This window comes from Fukomys damarensis, unplaced genomic scaffold (assembly GCF_012274545.1).
Source record: "Fukomys damarensis isolate Sample0158 unplaced genomic scaffold, DMR_v1.0_HiC HiC_scaffold_25, whole genome shotgun sequence".
Lineage (NCBI taxonomy): Eukaryota > Metazoa > Chordata > Mammalia > Rodentia > Bathyergidae > Fukomys > Fukomys damarensis.
Window position 1 is genome coordinate 18,446,291 of NW_022900937.1, and position 9,771 is coordinate 18,456,061.

At 41.1% G+C, this 9,771-nt stretch overlaps 1 protein-coding gene across 8 annotated transcripts in view; it reads left to right on the forward strand.

Moving 5' to 3' along the window:
* The window catches only part of Iqch (IQ motif containing H), a 192,513-nt gene that overhangs the window by 5,258 nt on the left and 177,484 nt on the right, over nt 1–9,771 (forward strand). For 7 of the 8 annotated variants that reach the window (XM_010643289.2, XM_010643293.2, XM_010643292.2 and 4 more), the window contains exons 2-3: nt 1,580–1,702; nt 3,496–3,587. In XM_010643289.2, the coding sequence (XP_010641591.1) occupies nt 1,580–1,702; nt 3,496–3,587 (215 nt within the window). The remainder of the gene's footprint in view (nt 1–1,579; nt 1,703–3,495; nt 3,588–9,771) is intronic. The other variant, XM_010643291.2, reaches the window with a different exon arrangement.

A 9,771-nucleotide genomic window follows, 5' to 3' on the forward strand; every position in this document is an offset into this window, starting at 1 on the left:
GGGAAGGAGGAGGAGGAGGAGGAGGAGGATCCAGTTCACATCTGCCTGGCTCTGAAGCCTATGTTGAATCATTTTCATACATATTACCTCATTTGTATCCAACAGTTCTAAGGTATAGTTTTATTCCTCAACAAATTAAGGGTAATATATATGAGGGAATCATGCGACTAGTAAATGTTAGAGCCAGCTTTCATTGAGTTCCTACTGTGTACCGTGTGTTACTATTAACACATTATCTCAGCATTCCATGAAGAAACGTTGTCACACGAGACAGATGAAGAATGTCAACCAACCAACCCAAGACAATTGCAGAAAGAAGCCTGGCGCTAAAATTACTAGAAGTGAGAAGGTTTATCATGTAGGGATCTAAAAGGGGTGTTGTCCTGGAACTGCCTCTTTGCATTTGAAATGTTTTCAAACAAGTCAACTTACAGTCATCATTTGGACAAAACAATGGAAAGAAGTGTGTCTTCACCCTTACTGCCTGCAAGCAAGAAGTAGATGTGTTCAGATATCAATCTGAGGGGGCCTGAAGGCATCACAGGACAATTTGTGGAGAGTACAAATGATCAGATGTGTCTTCCAGACTGCAATGCCCATCACTGACAAGTTGCAAATTCTGATATTTTGAATACAGTACTTGGCTCTGTGGGAATGTTCCTGAGTAATCTGTAACACAGGCTAGATTGAAGGTGAGTCCAGTTATACTAACAGAGGAAAGGTAACCATTTCAAAGTGCCTTTAGCAACCCAGACTGCAGACTGTTATTGGTATGACTATTGCTGAAACAGGTGTTAGGTTCATAAATTTGCATAACAAAATGCTTTTCCTGTGGCAGCAGCCCATACAATAATTGGTGCCATCTGTATTTATCTGAAGTTTAGTTTCTAATATGAAGACAGAGAATCTTGTGCTTTCTGATTTCATAGTGCCCGTTTGATGCCGAGGATGCCTGATGTTGGAGAGATTTTCATCATTTCCCAGAAAATACACATTGAGGGAAAATATGAGAGTAATAATAACATACATTGCTCTTTCTTCATCCAAATTTTCATTTCCCACTACATAAAGCATAACTAAAGCCACAAGACCTACAGAACTGCTTCTTTAGGGCAGTGAGGAAGAGCCAGCTAGGACAGAAAACCAACAAGCCCTGCCAATACAATTTACCACACTCTTTTGAAAGGGACTGCTTCTGCTAGATCCTGTCTTTGCTGTTTTCTTACCTCACCCAATTTGTAAAAATTAGAATCTGGCATAAATAGCATCTCTAGTTCAACTGCTTTACCCCCCCAAGAGAGCAGAACCCATTTTGAGTTGACGCTTTATATCTATTCCTAATGGGAGAAGGAACAACAGAAATTGTAGGAAAGCTTTGTTCTCTAGGATCTGAGAGATAATGCTGGCATATTCTGAGTAAAGGATGTCCTAGAATAAAAGGAGTCATCTTTGTCAATGACTATGATAAAAATTGTCTTATGGCTCTCACAAGTCAAGCCCACAGCAGACCTGTAAAATAAATGTTATAGGTAGACCATGTGGATTCTTTCAATATTTTGTGTAAATTTTGTGTGTGCAGATCCAAGAAGACCTTCACCAATTAAAGGAGAAATTAACGAAATTCCCATGTGAGGAAGAAAGAAAGACTCTAGATATTCAGAATCTTGAAACAGCGATCCGAAGGACAGAAATGGGGTTAAGAGTAAGTAGGCTTCAGATATTAAATAAATCCCGGAAAGAGACAAAGAAGCTTCTAGAAGAAAAGATGTGTGGTTCTCACAGGACCCTGAAAATTCTGTAACCCAGTGGGATATAGGGTGGCCATTTGCATGCATGTCTTCTTAGTTTTCTAATCGACAATGATTACTACCTGATTGATTTACATCATGTTATATTCCACAAAGAATTTAAAGAGATGAAATATAAGATTCTGCAGCAGCAAGTTTAGAAATTGGTTTGATAAAATAACTTAAGCTTGAAAAATAAGCACTATTATTCGAACAAAATGCAGTGTAATTGAAGGATAAGGTGAAGGTTTAAATTGTCTAAAAATATATTACAGTAAAAGACACATTGCCATTAGTCCCCCTTGCTTCAAACATACTTAGCCCATCCTTCTCACCCCTTCTGGAGGCAGTTCAGGAGCTCTCTTTCGTGAGAATCTTCAGTTGCACTGCCATGACTGCCTCAATGCCCTGAGTCAATTTAACACATTTATCTTTCATGATTATTTTAACTTTGGGGAAGAGCTAAAAGTTGCACAGGACCAGATAAAGAAAGGTCCAGTAACTAAGGTGCTTGACAGTGCACCATAATCTTTTTATGAACCTGCCTTTCGGTTGGATGGCACTCAGGATGAGCATTCGTTGTATTTTTCTTTTTTTTAATCACAACTTCTAAAGACACTCACAAAAGAGGACTTCCAGAACTGCTTTAGAAAGTGGCAGGAAAAAAAAAAAAAGCATGCTCAAAGTGAGGGAGAGGTATTAGCAAGGTGTTTTTGTAATAAATTGTGAAAATGTATACACACATCATATTTTTTTTGGTACTGGGGATCGAACTCAGGACCTTGCCCTTGGGAGGCAGGTGGCAGCACAACTGAGCTAAATCCCCGGTCCCCTATACATCAAATGTTTTGATCAGCCCTTGTTTTGCCTGACCAAAAAGGATTCCTACCAATACAATGCAGATTTCTGGGATTCACTAGGACTCTAGAAAACAAAAGATAACTATTCCCTAGTAGCTTAAGTATTTTGAACTATTCATTTTTGTAATATTATAATCAAATGGCTAAAACTGAAGAAATAGACTGATTTTGAGACAGAGAAATAAAGTAGAGACTTCACATTATTAACAGACTTGAGGAGAGGAGAATCCAGTCTTCAGACCAGGCTACTATTCATCTATGAAACCAGCATGTGTTAGCTAATAAGGTCCATCTTCTAGAGCTGTGATTTTCAGTGCCTCAGACCTTCATGCTCCTGTGTAATCAGTTTCATTGCTAGCTCCCAAGGCTGCGAGAAACTGTGGTGTTTCCTATAGCTTCCTCAGACTGGCACGTCATTGTCCTATATTACTTGATGGCAAGCGGGCTGGACCCAGCTGGAGTCTTTGGGTTGGCCATTTTGAATAATCTGTTACCTAAGGCCAGATGTTTATCTCAGTTGCTTGCTTCAAGTCCCTGTAAGAGAAAGACATTATTCCTTGTCTGTATTGCCTCACAGATTTACCTGGCTAAGCAATTTGCTGGCTGTTGTGAACAATTTCATTTGCAAAGAATGCTACAGGTCACTCAAGCTTTGAGACTCAGTTGTTTTTGAGAGAGCTGAAGTCATTCCATCTTCTAATACCTAATGACACCTTAGGCATGTAATAACACATAGCGTGTTGTGTTTTTTAGCTTTGTTACACAATTCAGTGTTAACCTAATAAAATGAATGAACTGAGTATCTTTAGTCCACCATAATGGCCTAAGCTTTGACTTTTCTGTAACAGATTCACATTCAGAAGTATTTAGATGTTGTAAACCATCAGGTGTTAATGACTTCCATGGATGAGAACTTACATACTCCTGTATCTTCAAAATGGTGAGTAAAATGGCCATTTTAGAGACCAAGTCAAATAAAATAATAACTTTTCTGTCTTAGATAAGTAATTATCCAGGCAAAAATTTCCTGGCATTGTATATATCTATTCTACTAACTTCAGTAAAGTATTGCATAAAAATTAATGAGCTTTAATTGTAGGTTACTTCTATTGAGTTCTAATGCTTGATACCATGACAGTTACCACAGGGTCCAGATTTTAGTTTTACTTTTTAGTTTTAGTTTTAGTTACTTTTAAATGAAAGGTACAGTGGATCCTCAAGTTACGACCATCCTGACATACCAACAACTTGGGATAATTAGGTTAATGGAAGATTCATCTGCCTCTGGTTATGTATAATATATACCCAGGTAAACATCCAGATCTCAGCTGTGCTGACTTACAACCGATGTTAGTTACAACCACTCTCCAGAACCGACCCAGTCTATAAGTCAAGGGTATATTGTTAAAGAGTTAAAATTCAACTCTTCAAGGAAACATTTTAACGTAATTTAGTTTTTACACATTTAGATCAATTGTAGAATGTCATACCTGCTTTATTATAAGGATGATTTTGTTATGCCTGGTGAACACAAGTAATGGAACTTGCTAGAAATATTCATTATGTTATCATTATGTCATGTCCAAAGAGATGATTTATTAACATTAGAATTGAGTTTAAAAGAAGTGGTCTTGGACTCGGGATTTATCTCAGTGGTGCCACACTTGCCTCACCAGCTCAAGGTCCTGAGTTCAATAACAATAAATAAATAAATAAGAAAAAAATAGAAGAAGTGGTCTTGCCTCAACCCAGACCTTCTTACATACAGGACTCCCAATGAGTGAAGGGAGATTGTACGCTTTTGTTCCAAGCTTATAAACCCTCTGGCTATTTGTGTTCTGTACATGTACCCAGGACAAGGGAATGACATGGGGTGGCGAGGTCAAGTTTCAAAGTTAGTGCCCAGGAAGTTAGGGAAAGCCATAGACATAGCCCAGTCCCGGCACTCAGTAGTAGGGAGCAGAGCTTTGGACATGCATCATACCTGTCTCCCTAAGCCACGAGCACACAGGCAGTGGCAGCCCTTCTCTCATCTCCCTACTTCTCCCTGGGCCCACTGCAGTCACAAACATTGGCCATCTCAAGCTACTCTGCATTCAACAGTTTCATTCCTACTGCATAGATGGCCCTTATGCCACTTATCAAGTGCCTTGCTTCCAACTACCCCAAACATACTGGCTTAGAATAACAAACACTTGCTATGCCACAGTCTCTGTCCTCAGGTATCTGAGCACACTGAGCCAAGTCCCTCTGGCTCAAGGTCTCTCACAAGGCCACACTCTAAGTGCTGGCTGGGGGAGGCTCCTCTAAAGAGCTGACAGGGCCTGGGAGGGCAGGGCCTGAGGGGTGGGAGGAGATCTGCTTCCAAGCTGACTCACATGGTTTCTGGCAGGACTTGGTCCTCACGGGTGCATCTTTCTTAGGCTCTCTCAGGGTTCCCCAGCATGGCAGCCAGTGGCCCAGAGGTGGAAGCCATAGTCCTGTAACCTAACCTATCACTTCTACTCTGTTCTTGGTTAGAAGTTGGTGGGTTTACCCCACACTCGAAGGGAAGGGGTTACACAAGGGATCAAATACCAGGGGTGGAATCACTGGGACCCTCCAGGAGTGCACTTCCCACTGTACTCTCAGGTTTATCTTCCTGATCCAACCCCTGCCAGCTTCTCTGTCAAGCTTCCCCTCACCTCTTCAAACTACTTTGAATTTCATAGCGTTAACAACAAGGGAGCCAAGGGAGAAATAGGGAGACCAGGGAAGGGTTGCTTCCACAACTTAATTGGCACAGATCCTTGACTATCTTCTCTTGGTAGTTACTTTTCCATTGCTCTGAAGGGCAGTGGCCAAAGGTCTTAGTTGTTCTGGCTTTTCACAATGACTGGCACATAGCTGGACCTGGGTAAATGTTTGATCATCTTGATAATAACACTTTGTCTTTCTCACGGATAGTACAGAAAGCATATGTATCGATATTATCTTATTTGATCCTTTAAATAACTATTTCATAGGCCTGATAGGTATTTTCCTCATTTTATAAATATGTAAAATGACGTCAGAGAGGTTAAAGAACTTGACTAAAATCTTAGAGCTATTCTCTCACATCTCAGTGTTCTTTTCCCCAGTTGAAATCCTCCTTGCACGTATTAGGATAATTAGCCAAAGTCAAAAGGCTACACCCAGAGGTGCAGAGATAGGAGTGGACTACATGTGCCTTGGACCCTTCCTGTTTTGGAGAGGTTATAAGTGATTAAGCTGTGGGAACAGGAGGAAGGCCATGCCAGTCTTCAGCTTTGTTAGTTCTTTGCCTTTAGTATCTGGTACCCCAGCTCTCCACCAACTTCTGGGTTTATGATGAGTCTAAAAACCCATTGTCCTCCCCTCTCCCTCTCCTTATGTTGGACCAATTAGAATAGTGGTGGCAGACCTATGGCATGCATGCTGCAGCGGGCTGTTTGTTGTCACTGAAAGCTCTAAAAGGTTCACCATTACTGAATCAGAAGACCTGAAAACCTCTTAACACTCTGTTCTGAATGGACCTGAAGATCTTCATATGGTGCACTCCTGTAATCCCAGTACTCTGGAAGGCTGAGGCAGGCGGATCCCAAGTTTAAACCTAGCCTGGGGAACTTAGTGATTTAGCAAGACCCTGTCTTGAAATAAAAAGTAAAAAGCAATAGGGATATAGCTGAGAGTGAAAGCCCTGTGTTCCATCCCTGGTACCACAAAAAGAAAAATAAGTAAGTAAAAATACAACAACCTATGACTGAATAAATTGCCCAAGATTACATGGCCCCCAAATCGACAGGAACGTGAAGTTCAATCTTCCGATTCTAAATTCAGTGTATGTCCTGTCATGCTAACGAAAGACAGTATATTGGTGTTTGCAAATTATTTTCAATATTTTTAAATTCTTAAAGAAATCATGATAGACCTAACTCAAATTTCAAAAGCATCCTCTTAACTTGAGCAATCTAGTGAGAAAAACTGTGCTAGTCCATACTGATTATATGATAGATGCCTAAGTGCTGAAATTCCTGAAGTGTTACATGATTGTCATCAGTATTCTTTTAGCCACATAAAGGGTCTGCTTCTGTATATACAAGTCATATTCTGCCACCCTATTTCTATGAAATAGGTTGAGTAAGGTTAGAGTAAGCTTTTTTTTTTTTCCTCCAGTACCGGGGATCAAACTCAGGACCTTGTGCTTTCAAGGCAGGCAGAGCTATTGAGCTAAATCCCAGCCCTTAGAGTAAGCTTTTTGCATTGGGACTGAACTGGGACTGGAACTTGGCAGTCAGGCTAGTAGGAACTGCCAGTGTCAGCTCAAATGATGAGGCCACGAATCTTAGGGGAGTAGCTCCTGAAAGGGGAGGCCTTATAATAAGGACTGTAGGTCTCTGTTGCTCCCCTGGCAGCATAGCACATTCTGAGTAACTGAGAATCAACAGTGCCCAGATGTAAGTGGCTTCGCTCTACCTAACTGATGCCCCAGAATGTCAGAAGGCTTCATTCCAAGTGACTACTATACCCAGGTACACCTACAAAATGATTCAGAACCACATATAATAATTATCAGCAGCAGTAGCAGCAGCACCGTTGTCAGTATTTTGGCAGCACCAGATGGCAGAAAACTTTGAAACTCTATGAGATCAATATGAACCTACTGAGGAAACCAAGGCTTAAGTAAATCAGTCCCAGGTCACAGAGGAAGTCAATGGCAAAACCCAGACACAAGTCCAGATCCAATATCTGCAGTCTGATACTCTCCTCCCAGTCCATGGCTGCCTGAAAACCAGGAAGCTTACTTTTCACAAAAGATGGTTTTCCTTTCCGGCAAGTATTGCTCAATCTGGAAGTTTGCTGGGTAGGGAGAAAAACCGGTAGGTACATAAAGTGACAATGATGGCTGTCAGGCAAATGCAAGATTTTCTTAGCAGTCATTCCGAAAAGAGTGCTAAAGATATTACCCAAAGTAGCGTATTTTCTCCAAACAGCTCAAAGCGCTTTTGTACTGTTTTCAAAATAGGTTCCACTGTTCTCCGCACTTCGGCAATGATTCTTCTTCTGAGTCAGAATGTGGCTCTTCCTCTTGTCGTTGCTGGCTTTCACGGGTTTTATTGCTTGTCATATCTGCTCACACTGTTCTCAATGGCCACGCTCCGCTGGTTGACACAAGGAGGGTAACTACCATCTGTAGCGTCAGAGCTGCTTTGCAGAAATCTTCTCTTTGTATCCTTGTGCTGTGCTGGGGGGTGCGGTGGGGAGGACACAGCAAATAGATAAGGGTGAGAAACAGCAAGAGGAAGAGAGGTTTCTGTGGGAGGAGATTAGAAGGTACGCAGTCATTCAATTATTGAAGCACCTTGGGTCCAGTCCCTTCTGTATTGTCCCACGCACCTTGGGTCCAGTCCCTTCTGTATTGTCCCACGCGGCACGCAAATGTCAGCCTTGCAGAATCTGCCTTCACCCCAGACACCCCCAACGCACACACAGTGGGAGAGAAAGACCAGGGTGGGGGTAACGAGATGTTAACCCTTGCTATGCTATATGAGAGCCACTTGGACTCTCACTCTTTTTCCATGGAACTGAACTTTTTCAAATCAAAAATTAATTTTTAAGGCTTCATCATACAGTTAAAAAGTAACAAGCTGGAGAAAACCCTCTTGCAACAGATTTCTCACAAAAGCTGTCAATGCTGCGTTCTGTTTTGTTTTGTTTTGTTTTTTGGTACCGGGAATGCAACTCAGGACCTTGCGCTTGCCAGGCAGGCAGCGGCACACTGAGCCACATCCAGGACCAATACTGCATTCTTTAAAAAAAAAAAAAAATAGCTCTTGAAGAGCAAAACCTTGATATAGGCAGAAGGGCATCACACATCGCAGAAAGAGACATGCAAATAAAATCAATGAAACACATAGGTGAAAGATGTTTACTGTTACGAGTAGCTGATAATACACCCGAAAGAGAAAGATGTTTACTCTCACTGGTAAACCAGAGAAATTTGCATTGAACAACATATTTCTGTTTTTTCTTTACAAATGAACAAAGCAGGGGTCTAAGCTGCCATGATATTTGGGGCTGGTGAGGAACAGCAAGGGCAGCCTACTTTTATCCTCGTGGTGAAACAGTGTACCATGAAGTTCCTAAAGGCAATTTTTCAACATGAGAAGATTTTAAAAATTATTTTTTAATTTAGCAATTGTAGCTCTAGGAATTATTCTATAAAGGGAAGGATATGTGAATCTCTGTAGGTTCATTTTAGCAGTAAATTTGCAAATGCCGTCAGTGGCACCAGTAAAATGATTAAATCCATTCCAAACCACTTGTACGTGTTTAATATAGCTATTCAACAGGCACTGTTGAAGAAATTTTGATGTCATTGGAATGTAATCGCATATGTTGGGAGGGTAAGATACTCGATTATATCTCAATTCTCAACATCTAAATTCACTTCTAAATATAATCCATGGAGGTAAAAGGGCTGACGTACTACCCCAGGAGACTTTCACCTCTGGAAAATGGCGCAAATATTAGATGGTATAGCACAGACGCTCCTATGCTTCGAAGACCAACTAAAGAGCTTGTACATTATATAGAAAACAAAGATAAAACAGGGCATGGTGGCACATACCTACAATCCCAACACTTAGGGAAGCTGAGGCAGGAGGAGCACAAGTCTGAGTTACACCTGGGCAAAGTGAACAAGACCCTGTCTCAAAATTAAAAAAATAAAGAGGCGGGGAATGTAGCTCAGTGACAGGGTACCCTGAAAGTGGGGAGAGGCAGAGCACCTAGGCTTTGGGACACAAAGGCAGGGTGGAGAGTTTGTTGACTTTTCTTTTTGCTTCACCGGGCCCAAAACTGATTTCTGTCATTTTCCTGCTCTGCAAAGAATTTAAACATTTCTCACAAGACAGGTCTCTGACAACAAATTCATTTAGCTCTTGTTTGTTTGAGGATGTTATTATTCCCTCTTCACATTTGGAGAATAACTTTGCCGACTATAGAATTTCATGTCAGGGGCCAGGGATTGAGCTCAGTGGTGCCACCTCACAAGCACAAGGTCCCAAGTATGATCCCGGTACCAAAAAAAAAAAAAAAAAAAAAAAAAAAAAAAAAAAAAAAAA